The sequence below is a fragment of the Hermetia illucens genome, chromosome 5 (assembly GCF_905115235.1).
Source record: "Hermetia illucens chromosome 5, iHerIll2.2.curated.20191125, whole genome shotgun sequence".
Classification (NCBI taxonomy): Eukaryota; Metazoa; Arthropoda; class Insecta; order Diptera; family Stratiomyidae; genus Hermetia; species Hermetia illucens.
The window spans coordinates 10974257-10987918 of NC_051853.1; the positions used below are offsets into that span (position 1 = coordinate 10974257).

Consider the following 13662-nt stretch of genomic DNA (forward strand, 5'->3'; position numbering starts at 1 on the left):
GATCAAGGGGATATGTCCGGTTTACCGATATTAGCCACAAGCAATACTTGATAGTTGTGCTTTCAGCATGAATTGGGACCGGCAAGTTCTGACTGATCGCCATACTGCATATAACACGCCTGACGTACTGTTTGTTGACAAGACGGGTCGTTCCGCGTATATTATTGATGCTGCTATCCCCCATGATAGCAAGATTGAACGGAAATATGTGGAGAAGAAGGTGAACTATGAGCCATTGGCGTCTCGAGCGGGTTTTTGTAGTTTCCATAATATTGTCATCTACAGGTATTGTACCTAAATCCCTCACGGCTTCCCTTGATGTCCTGGGACTTTTGCACAGTCTGGTTCAAACCATGCAGAAGTACACCATTCTGTAGACATGCTCGACGTTGGGGGGGTTCTCGACGGATTCTCCCATTAACCTGCCACCGGCCACCACCACCACTAGCGCTCCTTTAGTTTTTAAGTAAGTAGGATCGTCCGAACCTTAATGCTTGGCACTTAGTTCTAGTATTAGGTAAAATCCAGCATCTGCCAAGATTCTGACAACTCGGAAATAAAATAATAGTTTATCCAAATATTTCTATCTTTTTTATAATATTTTGACAATATTCCATTTACTGATATTTCAAACCTATTATAAAGCACCGAAAAGCGTTCGTTTTTCCGAAATGTTTGCTAAATTATTTATACCATTGAATATCTTTACTTTTGTCATCTTGTATCTTTTATAGTAACTCAAAGCCAAAATCTTTGCTAGAAGCAACAAAACTACCCATTAGTGGTGCCCTGATATAGTATTTTAATTTGTTTTCCTTGGGGTTTTTGTACATTTAAAATGCTTAGGGTCCAAACACCCGAAGAAAGGCATGAAGACCAGACCGTCATTACATGTTAGATGCACGAGAGAATAAGATCCAGTATCTGGATCTTTTATGCATTTACAGTAGCGGGTACAATCGTAAGATTCAGGATCGTCTACTAACCAGTTGTCTTTTGTACATTCCTTTTGGGGGTCTAATTGTCTGACAAAGGAGCACTCATAATGATTTTCCGGAACACACATATGTAAAAACGGTTGGAAAACTTCATTTTCGGGACATATTTGTTCTTCTGCAAACAACTCTCCATTGTTTTCTTGGCACTTAAAGTAACCTTTGCAACCGGTTATATCAGAAGCAGGGAAAAGTCCACTTTTGGTACATTGAAAGATGACACCATTGTCTACACACGTCTTCTCCGTTGGGTCGAACTTTTCATTCAAACCACACTGTTTCATCGTTGCCCGAATTAATCCGTCGGCATCTTTTACACAAGCTACGTATCGTCCGTTATCAGATGATGATGTATCTGGAAAGTTTCCTATATCCTGGCATCGTAGATGTTCTCCATCCCAAGCTGCACAGGATCCAATGAGCAATGTTATGATGAAAGCGGGAAGCATAGTTTCACCAAGCCAACACTCCTCTGTCTTCTTATAAAATTCTTCGAGAACTACGCTTTACCATGTTTTTCATCCGCTTTTTATATTTAAATTTAAATCCAATTTATCTAAAGCACAGAATTAATTTTGAATAATCGATAACAAATTAATCATTTCCATTTAATTTCAAGCTGAATCCTGATATGGTTTTTTTATTTAAGAAAAAAATCCTTTAATGTCCAATTTTTCGCTATTTCTGTTGAAAATAGATATCAATCTGAAAAAAAAGTGATCACCTGTTAATTTTTATCTTTCTTTCTTTATGATCTTCAGAATTTCAGTCGCAATAAACAGGTCATGTTATTTACATAGCATGCTGTTCCCAAGCCCAAATAAAAGAGGAGTATTTAAGGCAACGTACTTTGTACTCTGTAAAGTAACATAAAAATAAAATGCTGATATCAGGGGAAAAGATAAATAAAGTGCAGTTGGAGATACGCCATTATGTTAAATCCCACCTGGTCTTTTTTGGTGGCAGATCACTCGACAGGCCGATCAAGAAAATGCATTTAATGTGATTAGAAAAAAAAAATATATCTGGTGACCCGGTCTGATTATGCTTGAGGTTAAAGTGGCATAATTCGGCAAGCCTCACACGACCTCCTCGCTGTGGCCACTGGAAATCGGCTGACGAGGATCTGCTTGTCATGATCATGAGTTAGGGCCAAGTGGACCTGACGGGGGGATGCGCCGAAACAACAGGCCGGGGATTGTTCTCCGTGCACAGGAGAAAGTGTTAATAGGACCCCAAGCTAAGGTGGGACAGTATACGCCGACGGCTGCGTGGCCTATGTGGAGCTTTGTCTTTAGTTTGCGAACTCTGAATACCTTGGGCACCTTTTTTTTTTTTGTTTTTTTATTTATATTCGCCAGGTTGCAGCAGTGTGTGGGATTCGCACCCACTAAAACCACCCCCACTCTTCCGCCCCTCCCCCCGGGACCACCGTGAAGTATTACTTCACGGGGGAGGCTCTGGTTCGCTATACCAGCTCGTCCATGTCACGTCTCCGTCGCGCCGCCTTCCGAGCTCGATCCAACTCCAGGAGTTTTGTCTGCACCACGGCTACTGCCTCATTTACCGCCATCCATCCAGACTTCAGCATCTCTTCCACCAGGTTCGAGGGCTCGATGTCCGCTCCTAAGATGCTATTCAACCTCCTTTTCTGCTGCAGAAATCTGGGACAATGGAACATAACGTGCTCCGGGTCCTCGGGAGTAGCACCGCATTCAGGACAGTTGGGAGACTCGTCCAACTCGAAGCGATGCAAGTACTTCCTATAGCCACCGTGTCCCGTAAGGAACTGTGTCAGGTGGTAATTCAATTCTCTGTGCTTTCGGTTGATCCATTTCTCGATACACGGGATCAATGTATGGGTCCATCGGCCCTTGTCGGAGTTATCTCATCGTTGTTGCCACTTGCCACACACTTGCCGCATTCACCTCGGCTGGATTTGCTTTCCGTTTTTCGTAGAGCCAGTGTGCCTCGTTCGCTAGAAGATCTATTGGGATCATTCCTGCGATGACACACACTGCCTCCGTCGACGCCGTTCTAAATGCGCTGCACACCCTTAGCGCAATTGGCCGGTATGCCGAACTTATCTTCCTCCGGTTGACAACGTGATTCAACGCTCCCGCCCAGACAGGGGCCGCGTATAGCAGGATCGACCTCACCACTCCCGCGATGAGTAGCCTGCGACTATACTTCGACCCTCCCACGTTAGGCATCATCCTTGAAAGGGATGAGCTGGCATTTGCTGCCTTCTCTCGCGCATAATCCAAGTGTCCCTTGAAACTCAGCTTGGCATCGATCATCACCCCCAGGTATTTGACAACCGATTTTGAGACGACCTCATGATTACCAACCTGGATGGTAACCGTGTTGTTCTTCCTACGGTTGGTAATGAGGACCGCTCCGTCTTTTCGTCCGCTAGGTCCAGCTTGGCCATTCGTAACCATGACTTGATGGTATGAATGGCTTCATTTGCATAAAGCTCCACGTCCTCGGGATGCTTTGCAATTGCAACTACCGCCAGGTCGTCCGCAAAACCAATCAGCGTTGTCTCCTCCGGCACGCGAAGGCCAAGCACTCCGTCGTACATTATGTTTCACAGCAGCGGTCCCAATACAGAACCTTGAGGCACACCTGCTGTCACAATGTACTCCTTCGGCCCGTCGTCCGTCTCGTACCAGAGAAGTCTGTCCGAAAGGTAACTCTCGATGAGCCGAGCCAAGTAGCTAGGAACACCCAGTTTGGCCAAAGCGCCCTTAATCCAGCCCCAGTTGGCTGAGTTAAAAGCATTTTTGACGTCCAGCGTCACCAGAGCACAGCATTTGCTCACGGCCATTGCATTTCGAGCCAATTCCAAGACCTTTGCTACTGCATCGACCGTAGAACGGGCTCGGCGAAACCCATATTGCCGCTCCGAAAGACCACCCGCAAGCTCGATGAACGGGAGCAGCCTGATGTATATCACCCTCTCCAACATCTTCCCCAGGGTGTCTAAGAGACAAATAAGGCGATATGAAGAAGGCACGCCGGGTGGTTTTCGGGGCTTCGGTAGCAACACTAGCTTCTGCCTATTCCACTGGGCGGGAAACACTCCCTCCGCCATGCACGATTCGAATGTGCTTGCGAACCACCTTGGCCTGGCCTTGACCGCCACCTTCAGAGCCCTGTTCGGAATTCCGTCCAATCCCGGAGCCTTGCTGTCCCCAATACGTCTGCAGATTTCCCAAAGTTCCTCTTCGGTAACATCAGGGATCGAGAAGACGTCCTGCTGAGCTGCCAGTTGGGGTTCTCTTTCGTCCTGCTCCTGCTGCGGGAAAAGAGTTGAAATTATTTGCAACAAGAGCCGTGGGCATGTCACTTGAGGTGATTTTCGCCCGCGGATCTTCTTCATTATAACTTGGTAGGCTGTACCCCATGGATTCGTATTAGCCTCCATGCAGAGCTTCTAGTAGCATTCCCGCTTGCTTCTCCGAATGGCCTTCTTAAGGTTCCTTCGCAGATCCCTATATTTCTCCTCACGCTCCTGGTGCTCCGGCCTTCCCCTTGTCCTGTGGGAAAGTCTCCTCGCTCGGAGACAAAACGATCTCAAGGCAGGGATCTCCGTGTTCCACTAGTAGTTTGACCTCTTGCCGCAGTGCAAACGGCGTCGTGGCATCGTAGCGTCGCATGCTTCGGTGACACGCTGAGACAGCTGTGTGACCCTTTCCACTGCTGTTCCATCCGGATCATGGGCTCCCTCCAATGCGGCCAGGAATGTTTCCTCGTCGAAAGCTCCGATAGACCAGCCAATCGCTTTAGCCTTTCTACCTCTAGAGCGTAGTTCACTGCTTCGCCGGTTCCCAATGCGGAGGAAGATGGCCTGATGGTCACTGTGGGTGTAGTGCTCACTCACTTGCCAAGCCATTTCCCTCCCCAGTGAATTGTTAACAAATGTCAGGTCAACTATCGAACCCGACCCTCTTCCTCGAAAGGTGGGCACGCATCCAACGTTGGCCAGCACTATGTCCAGCTCCGCAAATGACTCCAACAGAATTTGACCTCTGGTGTTCGTCGATCGGCTTCCCCACTCCAGGGCCCACGCGTTGAAATCGCCTGCAATGATTTTGAGGGCTGCGGTCTCTAGCGTCCAACACCAGACTGTCTAACATCTCCTCATATTGTGCTAAGGTTGCACTAGGAGGAGCGTAACAGCTGTAAATATGGATACCGTTGACCTTCGCCCTTATAAAACCGACTACCGGGGGGCCCATGACTTCCTGAATGGCCTGTATTACGCACGCCCAGATTGCGGCGTTGCCAGACGCATCCACCGCCCAAGTCGCACCGCCGTGGTTTCTGTACGGCTTGCAAATAACCGCGACATCGACATTCGACTCTTGAATGGTTTCCGAGAGCAGGTCTTGAACTGCCTCACAGTGATTGAGATTGATTTGTATCAATTCAATTCTTCTTCAATTCTTCTTCCCAGACTACTCGTGGGGCCAAAACGTGGACTCTATTATTATAAAAATAAATAAACGGAGGATGAGCTGCTGGTATCCAGCCAGGAGACAGTAGCTGTCGAGAGAAACACACTCGGTACCAGCCGTAGCACTGATGTGCTGAAATGAACCGCATTGACCTCCCAGAGTGAGGCGGCAGACGGACCAGTGGTTTCCAGCTTGGATTCCACTGCCGTCAAGCTTGCTGTAGCGAGTACCAACCATAGTACTCCTAACCCGCAACCCTCGACGTCGGGGGATCCCTTAAAGGTAAAGACCGACAAGAACGTCGGTCACCGGAAACCGGCTAAAAAGCGAAGTTGTGGTGTCCTCCTCAAGGGCAACTATTAGAAGGCCATGCATCTGCTAAACAAAATTGGTAAGAAGGAGGAAACCGAAACTGTCGACGAGCGGGATGCAAAAGACCTCGGTAAATACCACGCAATTGTTGAAGAATACAACAGCAAACGCCTGGCATGTGAGCAGAAGGCGAAGCCCAGTGCTCTCAAATGCAATCGATCTAATGACGAGGTAGAACAAGATCGCAAGCGGAGCAGTGTAAGCAAGAGCTCGGACCCTAACCAACATTTGGAGAAAAGTGTGCAGCAACAGCCAGCCGACGACCCACGAACTGCGAAGCCCTTCAGCAACGTAGCCAGAAGCCAGTCACGTGTGGTGCTGGCGGATGGTAATTGAATTAGAGGCAAACTAGCGCAGAGGTGTGGACTAGTGTTGAGGCCAGGCTGTCGTAGATGGTCATTGAGCATCTTTTGAATGCTAAAGGCGAACACACGAGCTCCATCCCCACCTTTGATTCCTCTCAGGTGGTCCGCGGGTTCCACGTTATAGCCTGCGAGGACCAACTCACCAGGGACTTTCTCGGTTTTGACTTCGTTGAGATCAGCGACACATGGGAGGACGTAAACTTCAAAGTCATTCCCTACGACGAGATTCCCAGGAGACCGGTTTGCATTGCATTTTGTTGCCTAATCCCTGCGTCTCCAAAACCCCAGGATTCTCATGGACGGCTGGGTTGCTATCAAGCAGGAGGAACCACAGACAAACAAGCAACCTTTTCTATTCCGTATAAACGAAGAGTGCCTGGAGGCACTGGAAAAGGTCGACTATAAAGTGAGACTCGTAGACAGGAGCGCAAAGGTGAAAGTGTTCTGCTCTGCAAAACCAGACCATGACCTGGATCCAATCGACGCCGCCAACGAGCTGTTGGAGAAGATGAGGATCGACAATCCGACGGAACTGACGAACCACCGATGCAAGCAGATTATGCTGAGGGCAACACAGATAAATCTGCAGCGTTCAAAGTGCGCCTCAGTTAATCTGGTGGACTTCCTCCTAGACGAAGGCATTGATATTGCACTATTACAGGAACCTTAGGTCGGAGACGACTGAACCATCAAAGGGCTCCAAAGCAAATATTTCAATCTATTTCGCAGCACAGGAGACGCTGATTAGGACAGACCTAGAGCATGCTTCCTCTCGAAGAAGAATCTGCACGCTTTTTGGTGTCCGGACCCGAGTTCCAGCGACATACGCGTGGTGAAGCTGGAGCAGGCGGAGGTAGAGAACATGCATATTTCCTCAGCTTACATGGCCCTAGACCGATCAGCGATGCCAACGAAAGGCATACGCTTTGGCGCAGCTCGGAAATCAACGAGAGAGATGAGTCATTCTCTGATTTTATTATTACTTCAAATCAAACTCTCCGGTACGCAATTTGGCAAGATTGGCACGACAGACGAACTGCAGTCAAAGATCGGCGCTCTGGAAAAGGCATTCTATACCGCCTTTAAAGTCTCATGCCCACTAAGTACACCAAGAAGACACTGCCAACGTCATGGAAGGAAAATCTCTTCAGCCTCAAGAAACTGACCAGGGCAATCTTCAACATCTGCTACAGGCATAAATATTGACACCCATACAAGTGGCCCATCGAGATCGCGAAGAGGCGGAACAAAGATTGGTTCTTTGCTCCAAGGTAAAATATCTGGGTGTAATCCTGGATCCAACACTAAATTGGAGATTGAACATAGGACTGAGTGTTAAGAAGGCCTGTATAGCCTTCTATGATTGGAAAAGGACCTTTGCAAAGAAATGGGGTCCGGTCAAGGCTATCCTCGGTTCTCTGCATGTTTACCGCTGTGGTGCGTCCAATCCTAACCTCCTCTATTGTATGGTGGCAGGCTTTCAGCAAAAGGTACAATAGAACGAAGGTTAATAGGATTCAAAGAACCGCGTATGCAGGTACAACTGGGGTTCTGGAGTCCTGCCCGACAGATGCTTTTAATGTACTTCTGCATCCCCTGAACAGTTTGGGCGGCATGCTCAAGGTCACCTTCGTCTAGGCTCTTGGGCATAGGAATATACAGGGGAATGAGCGGGCTGTCCAGTCTATAGGGTGCGTACATTCGGTGTCTTGCGGAAACTGTCAAGGGCGGGATCTACTTGGAGCTTAGATGGCGAAGGCTTACCACTTGTGTCAAGTCAAGGAGGATTTGGCCCGCTTATAACATAGTCCGATTGCCAGAGTTCCTGCGTCGCACGCGCGCAAATGCATGCAAGATTACAGCGGCCTGCATGGGAACAACCTCAGAGGGGACCATGTCGCCAGGCTTGACATACCCTACAATTTACGTCGACAAAGCTGCGGAGAAGAGAAGAAACCATTAGGCACACTGAGTAAACCATTCTTGGGGGACCTCAGAGAGCGGCTTACTTACCTACGCTGATCGATCCCTCACAGTAGAAAGAGCGGTCGCGGGATGATGTGTCCAAGGGAAATATACTTGGAACCAATGGGTAAGCGCACTAGCATATTCCTAGCAGAAATATAAGCCATAGCAAGATGTGCCTCCTTCAACCTCCAAAGGAACTATAGGGGCGCAACATTGTTATTCTGATCGACAGCCAAGAGGCGGTGAAAAGCTTGGGTCCAACCAGGTGAACTCTAAACTGGGGTGGGAATATTTCGAGAGACTGAATACGCGCGGCTGGCACAATAACGTCTGGATACTCTAGGTTGCCGGCCAAGTTGCGTTGAAAGGCAATGGAGCGGCAGACGCACTAGCCAGGAAGGGAGCAAGGGCACCTCCATAGGGGCCAGAACTCTTCTGCAGAATTGGAAATGGGTTTAGGACGTTGACGTTGAAAAATGAACAGGAACGAATGAAAAGCTTTACTGGACGAACTTACCAGGAAAGGAACAGTTTAGGGTACTCATATGGGGACACGAACCCAACCGCTCAAAAGATTGTTTAAACCCCATTAAGAAGAGTCTCCGGATCATACTGAGGATACTCACTCATCACTGCAGGTTAACCTATCATCTGTGGAAACTAGGGATATCTACGGGAGCCCTCTGTAGATTTTTTTGAGGAGAGGGATGAAACCGCCAGATAAGTTCAGGAATAGTGTCCGCCACTAGTACAAAGTAGATAGATTAGATAATCGGTAGAGATCTTATTGTCTTCAATTCTCGACATTACTATTTTGTAGGCGCCACACAGGGGTCATACTCAATTTCCCCACACAGTCGCTGTGCGTTTTTGCCTTTTATGGTAGCCCGCACAATTTTGTCCACCCCTTCTTGTATTGCTTATGTAACTGCTCGCACCCAGGTCGTTTTATGTTCCACCGACTGCGTCTTCAGGCCTTGAGGTCAGCCTTGCTATTTTCTGGGGCCATTTTTTTTCGTGCATTGCCTGATTGAAAAATTTATGGCATGATGGTCGCCATGTTTGGAGTCCCCGAGGTACCCGAGCAAGTAGGTCTGACCACTTAGCTGGCATAACACCTACGTCGTAGGTAGTAGCCTCGAGAAAGTTTCTCGGTGAAAAGCGAACTGGTAATGAATGATACACACTGGGAAACACTGGAAGTCCCCGGAGCCGTCAACAACTCCTTGTCGATGCTGATGGTGTGATGTGAGCCTAGCTCTGCCGCGGTGGTAGTTGTGGCATGTATAAGGAGCCAGTCCCTTCGGGGCCCTCGTCGGGTAGTGTGAATTGAGCCGGTATTAGGAGACCGCATTGTCCCGAGCGAGCGCGGATCCGTCCATGAGTTGCGGGATCAGTTAATCGTAGGTCAGGCCTCCGGGAACTGAGGTAGGGACTTTCATTCCAAGGGTGTACCCGTTCCTGACTATTGTGCTCCCTTGCACACGATACGCTGGTAAAAAAACTTAAATGGCGAACAAAAACAAAACAAACGAGGAGATAGTGGAAATGGAGACTGAGCTGGCTGATTTTATACGCAGCGCAAAAATGCATCGCCCGCCCTACCGCCCAGCGAAGGACGTAGGAAGGGTTGAAATACCCGACGAGATATCGGGATGCGCAGACGGAGAGGAGGATTCGCAAAGTGATGCGACACCTTCAACGGAGACCGGAACTAAGACAGTACCACGCAGTGCTATAGTTGTGGAAAGAGTCACAGTGGGAACTGCCAAAACTAACCAAATGGTTTCCAATATGAACCCAGTGGGAGGGCTGTCGACTACCCTGGCGCAAGCTGAAGAAGAAAAGCTTATTAAATGCGCAACAGTTGTGAAGCACATGCGATCGGAGACGTTGTGTGCCAAACGGATCGCAGATAGCCCATTACAGAGTGAACTGGGGAAAAAAAGAAAGGAGGAAAGGGCATCTGAAGGAGACTTCACTCAAGTACTCTCCAGGGCTTAAAAGAAAAAGGCAAAGAGGGACAAGAGACAACAACGCGCCATGTCATCAGAAAAACCTCTGTCCAAAATTAAGGCGAACACGAAGGACGGAGCACCAAAAGAAAAGGTGTGGAGACGAAGAAAGACTAGACTGACAACCCTGTTTATTAAGTCGATGGAAGGCAAGGCTTTTGCGGAAGTTCCCAGGGAAATCCGTTACAAGATCCCACCTCTACGAACTTCAGAGGCCAAAAATTCGCTGTGGTGGAAGTTGCCGAGCAAAACGCGAGGAAGCTTCTAAACAGCGGGAAAGTCAGAATTGGTTGAGTAGTGTGTAGAATACGAATCCGGGCGCAGCCTTCGCGTCGGAATCACTGGTGTCGTTGACGGACGGGTGGCGAGTTCTGAAAGACTTCTCGGCAAGCGACCATCAATTCGTTGCTTTCGAAGTAGTTAACGCAAACTCTCGGTGTGCGCCATCCCGGCGCTCTTCCTGTGCATGGAACGTTGCGAAGGTGAACATCGGGAAATTAGTCGAAATTCTTGGAACAGGTGGGGCCGAGCGGGATGGTACTCCTGGGGGTGGTAGTGCTGCAGCTGACACTGTCATAAATTCAATTATGAACCTGATAACGATGACCTTTATGTATTAGTGGACGAAGGAAATTGCAGAGCTCCGGAAGGATTGTCACGGATTCCGCCGCTTAACACAATGTTTAAAGAACCGAAGGAGGCATCTATCATAATGACAAAGTACAGTCAAAAGGAGGCTCCGCAGCACAATGAACAAGAGCAAAGCTCGTTGTTGTCAGGATTTGGTCGACGAGGTGAATGAGGACCCCTGGGACTCGGTAGCAAACTGGGAGCCTGCAAAATCGAGGCTCTGCAGAAACCCTGTTCACTTAAGGCCCAGCAGATTGGCACTGTAAGGGCACTATTTCCTGCTCACCCCGTACGGGATGATGACTGTTCACATTTCTTTATAAATTAGTTGGAACAGGCAGCCCTCTCTATGAAAGGTAAGAAGGTGCCAGGACCGATGGTATTCCAACAGAGGTATACAAATTGATATTCCAACATCGGCTAGATCTACTGCCCGGCGTATTCAACGCTTCCCTGAAAGAAGGTATTTCCTCTTCTTATTGGAAGAGACTTATCTCCACGCCAGTTTCGCTTTAGAGCAAGAACACAGTTGATGCTATTATGCAAGTCGTAGATGTTGTTCGTTGGGCGGAGGCACATAGCCGCCGAACTCGACAGGTGGTGCTCCTCGTAACGTTTGACGTCAGAAACACCGACGATAGCAGGCGACGTCTCCTGATGAGTTCAACGCACTCTGTCCTGCTCTACAGCGTACTGGTATAGGCTGACGCTCTTGGCAAGGAGGCGCATCGAAGGCATCTCGCGCAAGTGCAGAGACGAGAAGCTTCGCGGGTGGCGACCGGATACCACACTGTCTCTGAACTGGCCGTGATGGAGATCGCGGGAGTGATCCCCGTTGGCCTTGTTGTTCATCATCATCATCAACGGCGCAACAACCGGTATCCGGTCTAGGCCTGCCTTAATAAGGAACTCCAGACATTCCGGTTTTGCGCCGAGGTCCACCAATTCGATATCCCTAAAAGCTGTCTGGCGTCCTGACCTATTTCATCGCTCCATCTTAGACAGGGTCTGCCTCGTCTTCTTTTCCTACCATAGATATTGCCCTTATAGACTTTCCGGGTGGGATCATCCTCATCCATACGGATTAAGTGACCCGCCCACCGTAACCTATTGAGCCGGATTTTATCCACAATCGGACGGTCATGGTATCGCTCATAGATTTCGTCAGTGTGTAGGCTACGGAATCATCCATCCTCATGTAGGGGGCCAAAAATTCTTCGGAGGATTCTTCTCTCGAACGCGGCCAAGAGTTCGCAATTTTTCTTGCTAAGAACCCAAGTTTCCGAGGAATACATGAGGACTGGCAGGATCATAGTCTTGTACAGTAAGAGCTTTGACCCTATGGTGAGACGTTTCGAGCGGAACAGTCTTTGTAAGGTGAAATAGGCTTTGTTGGCTGACAATAACCGTGCGTGGATTTCATCATCGTAGCTGTTATCGGTTGTGATTTTTGACCCTAGATAGGAGAAATTGTCAACGGTCTCACAGTTGTATTCTCCTATCCTTATTCTTCCTGTTTGACCAGTGCGGTTTGATGTTGTTGGTTGGTTCGTCTTCGGTGCTGACGTTGCGACCATATATTTTGTCTTGCCTTCATTGATGTGCAGCCCAAGATCTCGCCCCGATTGCCGCCTGCTCGATCTGGATGAAGGCAGTTTGTACGTCTCGGGTGGTTTTTCCCATGTTGTCGATATCGTCAGCATAGGCCAGTAGTTGGGTGGATTTGAAGAGGATGGTACCTCTTGTATTTACCTGAGCATCACGGATCACTTTCTCGAGGGCTAGGTCAAAGAGGACGCATGATAGCGCATCCCCTTGTCGTAGACCGTTGTTGATGTCGAATGGTCTTGAGAGTGATCCTGCTGATTTTATCTGGCCTCGCACATTGGTCAGGGTCAGCCTAGTCAGTCTTATTAATTTCGTCGGGATACCGAATACCGAATTCTCTCATGGCCGTTTACAGTTTTACCCTGGCTATGCTATCATAGGCGGCTTTAAAGTTGATGAACAGATGGTGCAACTGTTGTCCATATTCCAACAGTTTTTCCATCGCTTGCCGCACAGAGAAAATCTGATCTGTTGCTGATTTGCCTGGAGTGAAGCCTCTTTGGTATGGGCCAATGATGTTTTGGGCGTATGGGGCTATCTGGCCTAGCAAGATAGCGGAGAATATCTTGTAGATGGTGCTCAGCAACGTGATACCTCGATAATTGCTGCACTGTGTGATATCTCCCTTTTTATGTATGAGACAAATAATGCCTCGTTGCCAATCGTAAGGCATTGATTCGCTGTCCCATACCTTGAGCACAAGTTGATGAACCACTTGATGTAACTGGTCGCCTCCATATTTAACCAATTCGGGTGTAATTCCATCCATTTTTTAGCCGATGAATTGCACGGACTGTTTCTCCTAAACTTGGTGGTAGCAGTATTTGTCCGTCGTCTTCAGTTGGCGAGACCTCCAACTCGCCGATGTTCTGGTTGTTCAGTAGTTCATCAAAGTACTCAACCCATCGCTCTAATATGCCCATTCTGTCGGAAATCAGATTTCCCTCTTTGTCTCGGCAGGATGAGCATCGAGGTGTATAAGGTTTCATCCTGCTGACTTGTTGGTAAAACTTCCGCGCCTGGTGCGGTTGCTCCCTGTACTTTTCTAGTTCACAGACTTGTTGGTTCTCCCAGGCTTCCTTTTTCCGTCTGTGAAGTCGCTTCTCCGCTCGACGGAGTTCGTGATAAGCCTCTGCGCGTGCCCGCGTTCTTTGAGAATGCAACATTACTCGGTATGCGGCATTCTTCCGTTCCGTTGATAGCTTACATTCATCGTCAAACCAGCCGTTCCGACTCCTTTTGC

At 48.4% G+C, this 13662-nt stretch overlaps 1 protein-coding gene across 1 annotated transcript in view; it reads right to left on the reverse strand.

Moving 5' to 3' along the window:
* The window catches only part of LOC119656936 (mucin-2-like), an 81137-nt gene that overhangs the window by 17795 nt on the left and 49680 nt on the right, over nucleotides 1–13662 (reverse strand). The window contains exon 6 of the mRNA XM_038063635.1: nucleotides 905–1398. Coding sequence (XP_037919563.1) covers nucleotides 905–1398 — 494 coding nt within the window. The remainder of the gene's footprint in view (nucleotides 1–904; nucleotides 1399–13662) is intronic.